The 12,080-nt window shown below is 39.3% G+C and overlaps 1 protein-coding gene across 1 annotated transcript; it reads left to right on the top strand.

Annotated features, from left to right (window-relative positions):
- Positions 1 to 893: 893 nt before the first annotated feature.
- Positions 894 to 3,553, top strand: LOC145036065 (rop guanine nucleotide exchange factor 1-like). The gene is made up of 5 exons (XM_078984545.1): positions 894 to 1,489; positions 1,878 to 1,994; positions 2,083 to 2,627; positions 2,699 to 3,049; positions 3,123 to 3,553. Exons 1-5 carry the CDS (start codon positions 1,159 to 1,161, stop codon positions 3,444 to 3,446), a joined length of 1,668 nt encoding a protein of 555 aa, XP_078840671.1. The 5' UTR covers positions 894 to 1,158; the 3' UTR covers positions 3,447 to 3,553.
- Positions 3,554 to 12,080: the final 8,527 nt, after the last annotated feature.

Here is a 12,080-nt window from a genome sequence, read left to right as displayed (position 1 = left end):
ATTAGTGTTAACCTTTAGCAAATTATGAAACTAATATTATATTTTTGTTCATAACATGTATTTTTTTTTTGTAATAATTTATTTGATCGGAAGATATATTTATATATATATATATATATATATATATATATATATATATATATATGTGTGTGTGTGTGTGTATGTGTGTGTGTGTGTGAGAGAGAGAGAGAAAGAGATTAGGTGTAGCCTGAAAAATCATATTTTCATTTTTATAAAGAAAAAATACTTTGAAATCAACTAGATTACAATGTTTAAATTTAATGTTTATGGTTATGACAATTCACTTTATTTGTAATGTTTATCGAATTGTTTTGCAGAATTTAATGTTGTCGGTGCATCTAACAACTTATTGTTGTTATTGGTTTTACAGAGCCAATATGAAAAGAGTCATATAAGTCTTCATGGGGGTTGGTACACCGAACAAAGTCAATTCATAAAGCTACTATACAACATGTTTTAATCAAGAAGTCGCATTATGTTGTGATAAAATAAAGATCACATAAATCATTTATGTTAAAAGTTACTGTATTAAAGAACCAAATTGCTCTAATATAAATATTAAATATTTTTATCTAATAAGTTTGGTTCAAAAACTCTAAAAATGAATCTAACTAACATTTTTTTTATTAAATTTTAACCTAAAACAAAACCACTTATTATTGTGATATGTATTTAATTTATATTCTCACATTAAACGCGGATTATACTCTAAGTTTAATGATAAGAGGATTTATAGAATGTAAACATGAACATGTTTAGGGTTGCTGGGTTGCGATGTAATTGATAATATCAAATGGGGTCCATTATGTCACTTATACGTAACCCAGAGGGTTGCGATGTAATATTTTATTTCAGCAGTAATTTCTGAGCGCTGTTGTGTAACGTGTGCTGTCTGAGTTACCCTGTTCATTCTACTTTTAGATCATCTTTCAGGCATCCGCCCCCTTTCATCTCGGTCCGTTCTCCACCACCAGTTCTTCTGCCACCACCACCACCACCGTAAATGATCTGTAATTTCACAAACCTTTGAGATATCGTGATTTGCTGATCTCCAATGCAATCTCTCATTTCACGGAAAATGTGTTCCATTTAGATGGTCTGATCGATTGAACATTTTATCAAATTGAAATATATGAGATGGCTGCGAGTGCACCTTCGTCGTACGAAGAAACCGTCAATAATAACTCGAGGAGTAATAGTGAGCGATGTTGCGATGAGAGCTATAGTCTTAGCGCTGACGTCAGCGAGTCTGAGAGTTCTAGCAGTTTCTCCGGTCGCGGCTACAACTGCGGAGCTACTTCCAGTTCCTTGACATCCTCTCCACTCGGTGCTGCTTTCCGTACAGTTTCCGTCACCGATTCCATCTTCCCGCCTACACCGTTCGCCTTCCCGCAGTTTGGCGGAAAGGATGACGTGATAGGGTGGGAAAAGAAGCAGCATAGGAAACAACATGATACCGATTTATCTGGTCAGTCTCCATTTCTTTCTGTAGGTTCATTATTATCTCGATTGCTGATCGTGACGTGATTTTTTGATATAAATTGCAAATGCACTGTCACTCTATGTTTATAGGGGACAAACAAATTAATCACACATTTATACGGACATTACTGTTTGCGTTTCTCTCTCGGCATCTATATTTTCATATCGATTGAGCCATTAGTCAACCAGTGATTTGGGGTTTTTTACTTTTTATACAACTCGAGATGAATTCCTATATCTACCCGTTGTTATACTCGGAGACAAATTTCTGTATTTGGCTTACTGCTACCTGTTTATTAGATCCAAGAACATTCCCCCTAATTTATGTCAGTGAGTTTATCTTAATCTCATCTGCAACTTTTCATGGTTCACAGAGATCGACATGATGAAGGAACGTTTTGCTAAGCTTCTTCTCGGAGAAGACATGTCTGGAGGTGGCAAAGGAGTTTCCACTGCCCTAGCAATCTCAAATGCCATAACAAATCTATCTGGTCAGTGAATTTTCTCTTCTTCTCTTCTAAACCACCTAATCTACTACCCTTTTCTTATTGGAATCTATTTACGATTGCAAAACAATAGCATCCGTGTTTGGAGAATTATGGAGGCTGGAGCCATTGGCGCCACAGAAGAAAGTAATGTGGCAAAGGGAAATGGAATGGCTTTTATCAGTAAGCGATGCCATCGTAGATCTTGTCCCTTCAATCCAACACTTCCCTGGTGGAGGAACATATGAAGTTATGGTCCCACATCCACGATCCGATATGCATATGAATCTCCCTGCATTGAAAAAGCTCGATGCAATGTTAATCTGTATGCTTGATGGGTTTCACAATAAGGAGTTCTGTTATGTTGATCGTGGGATAGTCTTAGCTGAAGCCGAGACTTGTGATACTCATTCATATCCATCAAGTGTTTCATCAGCAAGACCTTCAGTTAGGCAGGAAGAAAAATGGTGGTTACCTTATCCAAAAGTTCCTTCAAAAGGCTTATCAGAAGATGCCAGAAAGAAGCTGCATCAATGCAGGGATTGTGCAAACCAGATACTCAAAGCAGCCTTGGCCATAAATAGCAATGTGCTTTCTGAAATGGAAATCCCAAGTTCTTACTTGGAAACACTACCTAAGGTTTGGTTTCTCTAAATTTATTTATTTATTTATTTTAAGATTAAAATTTTTTGTATGTTTGATTGGTGTAGAATGGAAAGGAGTGTTTGGGTGAAATCATCTACAGATACATAAGTGCAGAAAAATTCTCCCCCGAATGTCTTCTTGATTGCCTTGATTTGTCATCAGAGCACCATACTCTTGAAGTAGCCAATCGTATTGAAGCAGCCATTCATGCGTGGAGACTAAAAGAGTATAAAAAAAATCCAAAGAGCAAACGTTCATCTTCATCATGGAGTAAAAAAGTAAAAGGTCTAATTGCTGATAATGATAAGAACAATTCTCTAGCACAAAGAGCAGAAACCCTTCTACATAGCTTAAGACGCCGCTTTCCTGGGCTTCCACAAACTTCCTTAGACATGTTCAAGATTCAATATAACAAGGTTTGTTAATTATTACCTATTTAACATAATAATAATAATGATGATGATTATAATCATTATATGATGGTTGTAGGATGTTGGGCAGTCGATTCTAGAAAGCTACTCACGGGTGACGGAAAGTTTGGCGTTTAACATAATGGCAAGAATTGATGATGTCATGTTTGTAGATGATGATGCTAGTAAACGATGTGTTGTTTCGGAATCTTTGTCGATTTTCAATAAAAGAGGTGGTTTAGGAGGGACACCTGTCCAAAAGCGAATGTCAATGAGCCCGTTTTCAATCCAACAGTCATCGCCATTTGCCACTCCAACATTTTGTTTATCGCCTGCTGAAACAGACAGGCCATGGACATATGCTGCTGGAAAAGTAACTGTTAATGCTCCAGAGCGCCATTGAGTTTTTCAGCGCCTGTTTTTGTTTTCATTGTATCGGTAAAAACAGAAGTAGTAGAGATTCTAATGTGATCACCTTTGAAACAGAGTAATAAAAGAGTTTTATTTTAAGGGGAGCATCTAAAGTAGTTTGGTTGTTGGTTGTTACCAGACAAAGATATACCTAATTTCATAATTTGGCTTCAATGTACTTGAGACCAATAATTGTTATTAATAATTTTTTTTTTTTTTTTTTTTGTTGGTAGTATATTTTGGTGAATTTGAATCTGCCATAGTAATCAAAGGTTTTAAGTGGATGGAAAATCATTTGTTGTTTTGGATCTTTTTGCAATTCCTTCTTAAATTAATAATCGTGCTTCGATTTTTTGCAATTTGTTGACGCTATGAAAATGCTTCTATAGACGAGGGTGGCAATAACCGTTTAAGACATGGAAATTTTGTATTTGTAGGTATGTTCAGCAAATATACCTAAAAGGTATAGCTTTTATTCGTTGTATAAGTTTTTGCTTTCTATAAAAAATGGTTATAAATTATTTGAAATATATATTTTTAAATAAAATGGTATTCGACAAAAATGTGATTTTTTAGGAGCAAACCTTTTGATTTTGTTTTACTACGCAGAGACACTTCTTTAAAAAGGATTACCAAGTTTTTGTTTTAACCTCTTTACTCCCAAATAAAATTTTAATTGGATTTTTTTTTTCAAAAATAAAATATTTAAACTCCTAAAACCTTATTGCCAAACACACGTGGTGCATGAATAAAGAATTGCCGCAATCATATAATTGACTAGGTTAAAATAAAACAACACTGAAATTTTAAAAGACATAAATTTTAATTATGAAGAATTCCACTTTAATACAATAACTTATAAAAACCTTACCAAGTATAATTGTGACATGACTATCTACACTGTCATATTCAAATCACAATTTCCATTAGAAAGAATTTCACTTCTTTACTAAAAGACATGAATTAAATGTCATATATATATATATATATATATATATATATATATATATATATATATATATATATATATATATATATATATATATACACCACTACCATCAACATAATTTAACTAACAACATCGTTCCTTAACTTACCCAAAGCATATGTATGTCAGCACATAAAATAAACTCGATTAGCTTTGCCTGTCTCAAAAGCATATATATATATATATGTCAACACATAAAATAAACTCGATTAGCTTTGCCTGTCTCCGGGTGGTGTTTTAAGTTTGTGAGTCTGTCTTTAGTCCTATTCTATTTGTGGAATACAACAACTTAAAAACAATTAATTGAACATAATCACATGATGTATATAGGTAAATTATAAGTGCCAAAGGTGATGCTTAGTTTCGTCGGAACATATATTGAAATACATTTAGAAATTAAAAATAATATTAATCACATAAATGATCAAAATAAAGAAGTATAATATTACACCTAAAATATAAATATAAAAATATTTTGTAAGTTTATAGTAGTTATAACATGTATAAAATAGTGATTGTATTTTCCCAAGTTAATAGTTTTTATTGTTTATTATATTTATTGGTTAACTGGAAGCTTGAAAACAAATTTAACCATCATATATTTATGTAATGTACTCGTCAAAATCTACTTCATTTATTGTTCTTATTGTCATTAACTAAATATAACGTATCAATTTAATTAGCATGACAGGTCTTTTTACTTGAATTTGAAATCTTGTCCAAACAACTAATACTTGTTCTCAATCCCTAAATTGTAGTATAAAAATAAAGCAATTTCAATAGACAATGATTTTTTCAGACTTGTATTTCATGCACTAAAAGTTGTAGTTGATCAAAGATTTATGATAAAGCCCAATTTTTTTCACCATCGATAGGTTTCTGGGCCATAAGTAACACCCAACATGATAGATGTAAGATGTAATCATATATAAACAACACGCAAAAATTAGTGACATGTAAACAATATCTTCCCCTCTACACTTAAAATGTGATCAGACTATAAACATAAAATTTTCTTTTCACTAAAATGATAAGAGCAAAAGTAATGCATATAATAATTGATAAATCAAACATGAGACAAATTACCATGATTACTGGACCACACTTGAACAACTACAAAATCAAGAATATTGGACCAAAAATTCCAGATCCATAGTCAATATAAATACTTAAAGTAGTCATGATGTAGATAGAGGTGCTTCACGAAAACCTCACACATGTAGACACAAATTGACATGGTTAGTTACAAATGTGAATTACATAGTGATCAAATTAACAGATTATCTTTTCAAGAGAATATATGAATCTGATACACCATTTAAAAAAAAAATACATGATCTAACAATAATAATCAGATTTGCATCTTTCTCAAGAACCATATTAGTCCTATTGTACACAAGCAATTAGCCACCTATTAGACTTCATGGCAATTATAGGGTCTTCCAAGTACTGAAAACTTCTCATAATAGCAATCTACTTTCAAGTCCTTAGCCATAATAACAACCTACTTTAGTTTTTCTAAAAATAATTGTGATATGCAACACATGATAGCAAATTACTTACAATTTCTTACATATAATAAGATTTTAATCATCTATCCTTACCATACTGCCAAATCTTTCGCGACTAATCCTATTGATGTGACCCTTCATTCCTTTAATAATATTATTTATGTACATAAATAGAAAAAAAAATAAAACAAATAAAACACATTTCTATTTTACATTTTACCCTTAAGATATTAAAAATTATTTCAAGCATTCAAAATTTATTCAAGTAATCGACACTCGAAACATGTTCATCGAAGTTGTTGTCCTGCTCTTGCAGTTTGTCGCAACTGCTCCTGATGTTGAATCATCTCGACCTGCTCATCAAATCACTCTTGTGCCCGAAAACATTAGTATCGGTGTTACTCTTCAACGTAAATATTGATAAAAATAAGCAACAATATTGATCTTGCTTCTGGAAAAAAGATATGTTATTGTTTCCATGAAATAATAAACATGGATCAAACTCTACTGAGCATCCTAGAAAGTATCCTATAGTGAAACAACAAAAGTTCAGTACAAAAAAAGGAGAAAACTTAAACATTTGACTGAGAATAAAAACAAATATTTGATAAAATCACATGAATGCGTAACTAAAGCAATCTAAGTACCGATTATTATGTAGATTGTAGAATTGTAGACCATGTGAGTGAGTGCCAAGCATGCTCATACGATCAAACTCATTAAAACAATGTAATCTAATTATTGAGATTAACATATGTATATCAGGGTCACAGGAACACCCTAAAACCAAGTTTTCCAAGATGAAAACTGTTAGCATTAACCTTATTCAAATCATATGTTTTAAGTAACAAATTACAATCTTATCTCTTTTTTCTATGTTATGCATGGTATCTCTTAACACGAAATTCAAAATCTAGTTCCTACTAAAAAAAATAAAACTGTTTGTTAGCTTAATTATTTTAGGGTTTACGCTTCAAGTAAATAAGTAACATCATTCTTTCCGTAACTCTACATATATTCACAAATTAGCAAATACACTAACTGATTTCTCCTGAAAAGAGTTTTAAAGAAAGAACCGGTGCAAGTGAACTTACACCATGACTGATCGCATGTAATGGCCAGAATTTCCTTATCTTCCAAACCTATAAAGTATCTTATAGGGATCCAGAGTCTTCCTTGTGAAACGACCCAAAAACACGACCCAAAAATTTTCGTTTTTTTCCATATAATCAAACCATAATATAAGTATCATAACATAAAACATACGTGATGTATCCCCAAAACATAATAAAATATTGTGCGGAAAACTGTATCATACTACATCAATCCAAAACATCAAAATACATCCCCAGGATAAAAGCTATGCTGTGGTGTGTATTTTGATGTTTTGGATTGATGTAGTATGATACAGTTTTCCGCACAATATTTTATTATGTTTTGGGGATACATCACGTATGTTTTATGTTATGATACTTATATTATGGTTTGATTATATGGAAAAAAACGAAAATTTTTGGGTCGTGTTTTTGGGTCGTTTCAAGTTGGTATCAGAGCCCTGGTTTGAGGGATTCGGATACACTTCCGGGTGTATCTGAACTCAAACTAAGGGAAATAAAAGATTTTAGTAAAATAAAAATGTTTTACAAAAGAATTTTGAAAGCACCTAGAAAGAAAGAATTGTTTTTAACAAGATAGAGGTGTGTGCATGCGGTCAGCCGAGCTCAAGTAAGTACTCCCAAATTACCCATACAAGTTATTTGTTCAGTTTCAGTTTCAGTAGAACAGCATGCTAGTATAGGGCGAAGGATTTAGGAGAATGCCTTATGTGCCTGCTTATGTGTTACAGCTTTATGAGTATTACATGCTAGAATTAAGTAGACAGCAGTAGGATAGCCTGTTTAGGTTATGCCTGATAGTATGAGTTTAGCATCCTATGCTAGTGCAGTTTCTTGTTATAAGAATAGTTTTGCCTGAGTCTGTTTCCCTTATCTGAATGCTGCTTGCTTCGTGCTTGGTGGGGTTCTGAGTACTGGGAGTTAGCCATTAGGTGAACACGTCACACCACATGTAATCAGGTTTGAATAATCCCAGAGTGCTGGAACTGGCCCTATTGCGCAGCTCTTGTTTGAGTCCAACCGTTGTAGGGACGGATCTTTTACTTGAAGGATTATCTGATCCTCATCACATGTGATGGTGTTTAGGTGGTGGCTAGCTGGCAATTATGAGGAGACCTACAGCAGCTGAGGACCAGTCGTGTTGAGCTTGAGGTTTCTCTAGGGCAAGCCTAGGATGAGAGTAGCAGAGAATGGTAGTAGTAGAAGTGACTTGGTGGAGTCAAGGCAGTTCTTGAGGAAAGTACGGATAGATGTGGAAGGTAGTAGGGGCCCATACTACTGAAAACAGAGGATCCGTACTCGAATCAAGGAAGGCCAAGACAAGACCAGGAAGCTAGTAGTAGTATCATGATCCCTTGAGATATTTCAGTGTTCTGATGTTGTTATGATATGTTTCAGAATGGTAGTTTTGCGTCCGAGGCCAGCAGCCGGCAGTTCAGATGCTGGAGGGGGATCAGGATCGGGATCAGGCCCGGAGGCCGGGCAGATGGATGAGCAGACTAGGGAGTTCCTCTCTTCTGAGGTTACCCGCATCATACTAGAGCAGACTCCTGTGATCTTCGGTTCGATCAAGGAGGGTATTTTAGAGCTGATGGATGAGAGATTGAGTACTTTCCGTGCTGAGATGGCGACCGTGATGGGGTCGCGCACACTTACGTTCAGGGAGTTCAGGGCATGCGGGGCTCCAGACTATCATGGGGCGCGGGACCCCATAGCGAGTACCAGATGGTTGGCGGATGTGGCCAACGCTTTCCGCCCTAGCAGGTGTCCCGAGGGGGACAAGGTCAGATTGGCATCCTGTCTTCTGAAGGACAGGGCACGGGATTGGTGGGAGGAGGTCGGACATGCCATCGGGGATGATGCGGCATTGGATGCCATGACCTGGGTTGATTTCTCTACCAGGTTCAGGGCGGAGTTTGCACCAGTCATTGAGGTGCAGCAGTTAGCTAGGGAGTTTCAGGACCTTACCTATACTACAGAGACAGTGGCGGAGATCACCGCCAAGTTCAGGGAGAGGGCTCTTCTTGTTCCTCAGTATGCAACCGATGAGGAGATGAAGAAGGCCCGTTATCATGAGATGTTGCGGAGTGACATCCGCATGTTTGTGAGCCGGTCCAGTTGTAAAACGCTGGACGACATGATTGCCAGAGCTAGAGAGAGGGAGATTGATCTCGAGATGGAGAAGAAGAGGAAACCGGAGGCGGTTTCGGGTTCAGGCAGTTTGGGCAAAAAGCCCAAGGTTTCAGATCACAGGTCTAGGAGTCAGCAGAGCCACGGTCGGTGTGGCAAGTGTGGGAGATTGCACGAGGGGGGCGTGCAAGGCAGGGAGTTCCGGTTGCTACAAGTGCGGTCGGACTGGGCATTTGAGTAGGGATTGTACGGCCCCTGCTACTACGGTTACAGCATCAGATCTGATTTGCTTTCAGTGCAATCAGAGGGGACATAAAAGGTCCCAGTGTCCTAGTCTAGCAGCAGCAGGGAAGGTGGTTGCACCTGCCCCTGCCACCTTGAGGATTACGGATGGCCGGCAGGGCCGATCTGATGCGCCAGTGGCGAAGAGCAGGGCATTTCAGATGACAGCAGAGGAGGCGCGAGCGACTCCTGATGTGGTGACGGGTATGTATCTTTCCTCCATCTCTTAATTGTTATAATATCGTTTGAATATTACTTGATGATATGTTTTATTTAGGGTCGTTCTCGGTGAACGGCATCCCTGCTTTGGTATTGTTCGATTCGGGGGCTACCCGATCATTTGTATCGCTTGCGCTTAGCAAGAGATTTAGCAGAGCTCCAGGGGAGCTGGATTGTCCATTAGAGGTTGAGATAGCAGATGATAGGACCGTAAGGGTCGGCAGAGTACATAGAGGGTGTTCCCTTCAGATATTTAATGAGCAGTTTTCAGTGGACCTGGTTCCTATTCCCCTGCGTGGGAATAAAGTTATTGTGGGCATGGATTGGCTGAGCCCCAATGGGGCGGTGATTGATTGTGAGCTTCAGCTAGTGAGGGTTCGCACTCCCAGTGGGGGAGAGATAGTGATTCAGGGCGAGAGGCCCCAGCGAGGACCGATATTTTGTTCCGCCGCAAGGGCGAGGCGCTATGTTCAGCAGGGTTGCGCCGGTTTTGTAGCTTACGTCTTGGATGCCCGGGAGAAGGGCAAGATGACGATTGATGATGTTCCTATTGTTCGTGACTACCCGGATGTGTTTCCCGAGGATTTGCCGGGGATACCTCCAGAGAGGCAGGTTGAGTTCAGGATCGACCTAGTTCCTGGTGCGGCTCCGATAGCCAAAGCACCGTATCGACTTGCTCCCCCTGAGATGCAGGAGTTGTCTACACAGCTTCAGGAGCTGTTAGACAAGGGTTTCATTCGGCCGAGCAGTTCGCCTTGGGGAGCGCCGATCTTATTTGTGAGGAAGAAGGATGGGTCGCATCGTATGTGCATTGATTATCGGGAGTTGAACAAAGTAACGGTGAAGAACCGTTACCCACTTCCGAGGATAAATGACTTGTTTGATCAGCTTCAGGGAGCGTCTTGGTTCTCCAAGATCGATCTACGCTCCGGTTATCATCAAATGAGGGTTAGAGATGAGGATGTACATAAGACTGCTTTCAGGACCCGGTATGGTCATTATGAGTTCGTGGTGATGCCATTTGGGCTCACCAATGCCCCAGCCGCGTTCATGGATCTCATGAACCGCGTGTGCAGACCGATGCTGGATCGGTCGGTGATTGTGTTTATAGATGACATCTTGGTGTATTCCAAGACGCAGGAGCAGCACGAGGAGCACCTGCGGGAGGTGTTGGAGGCTTTGAGGAGGGAGAGACTTTTCGCAAAGTTCTCCAAGTGTGAGTTATGGTTGTGCGAGGTGCAGTTTCTTGGTCACCTCGTCAACCAGAAGGGTATTTTGGTAGATCCGGCCAAGATTGAGGCCGTGATGCAGTGGGAGGTCCCGAGGTCTCCATCTGAGATTCGGAGCTTCCTGGGGTTGGCAGGGTATTATCGGAGATTTATTCAGGACTTCTCCAAGATAGCAGTGCCGCTCACCCGGCTAACCAAGAAGTCGGTGGTTTTTCGTTGGGGGCCTGAGCAGCAGGCGGCGTTCGAGACTCTCAGGCAGAGATTGTGCGAGGCTCCGATCCTTACCTTTCCAGAAGGAGTAAAGGATTTCGTAGTCTATTGTGATGCATCGATCACAGGTATGGGAGCAGTATTGATGCAGCGAGGCCATGTGGTAGCTTATGCCTCGAGACAGTTGAAGCCTCACGAGACTAATTATCCTACCCACGATTTGGAGTTGGGGGCAGTTGTGTTTGCCCTCAAGATTTGGAGACATTACCTTTATGGGGTCCGCTGTACTATTTACACGGATCACAAGAGTTTGCGATATCTTATGGATCAGCCGAGTTTGAACATGAGACAGAGGAGATGGTTAGACGTGCTGAAGGACTATGACTGTGAGATCCTTTATCATCCAGGGAAGGCCAATGTGGTGGCCGACGCCCTGAGCCGCAAGGTGTCGACGGCCCCTATCAGAGATCTGTGTATGAGGATGACGGTGATCACTCCGTTGTTGGAGCGGATCAAGGAGGCTCAGATGGAGGGCCTCAAGGAGGAGAGGCAGAAGTGTGAGAGGATAGTGGGCCGAGTAGCTTCGTTTGATTACGACAGTCGGGGTTTGTTGACGCTTCATGGTAGGGTGTGGGTACCGTACTGGGGTGGGGTACGGCAAGTATTGATGGACGAGGCTCATAAGTCTCGATTTTCTATCCACCCAGGAGCGACGAAGATGTATCGAGATCTTCGACCTGATTATTGGTGGCACTGCATGAAGCGAGATGTCGCTTGGTATGTGGAGAGATGTTTGACCTGCCGGAAGGTCAAGGCGGAGCACCAGAGACCTCACGGCAAGATGCAGCCGTTAGACATTCCCGTGTGGAAATGGGAGGATATCACCATGGATTTTGTCACCAAACTCCCCAGGACCGCACGCGGGGTGGACTCGATACGGAT

This window comes from Lactuca saligna, chromosome 3, assembly GCF_052625555.1.
Source record: "Lactuca saligna cultivar CGN05327 chromosome 3, ASM5262555v1, whole genome shotgun sequence".
In the NCBI taxonomy this organism is placed as follows: Eukaryota; Viridiplantae; Streptophyta; class Magnoliopsida; order Asterales; family Asteraceae; genus Lactuca; species Lactuca saligna.
Note: the sequence above shows the minus strand (reverse complement) of the source record. Positions and strands in the feature narration are given on the sequence as shown.

Coding starts and splice junctions, on each gene's coding strand:
- LOC145036065 (XM_078984545.1), top strand. CDS start 1,159: ATGGCTGCGAGTGCACCTTCGTCGTACGAAGAAACCGTCAATAATAAC. Junction 1,490..1,877: donor ACATGATACCGATTTATCTG/GTCAGTCTCCAT, acceptor CATGGTTCACAG/AGATCGACATGATGAAGGAA. Junction 1,995..2,082: donor TGCCATAACAAATCTATCTG/GTCAGTGAATTT, acceptor GCAAAACAATAG/CATCCGTGTTTGGAGAATTA.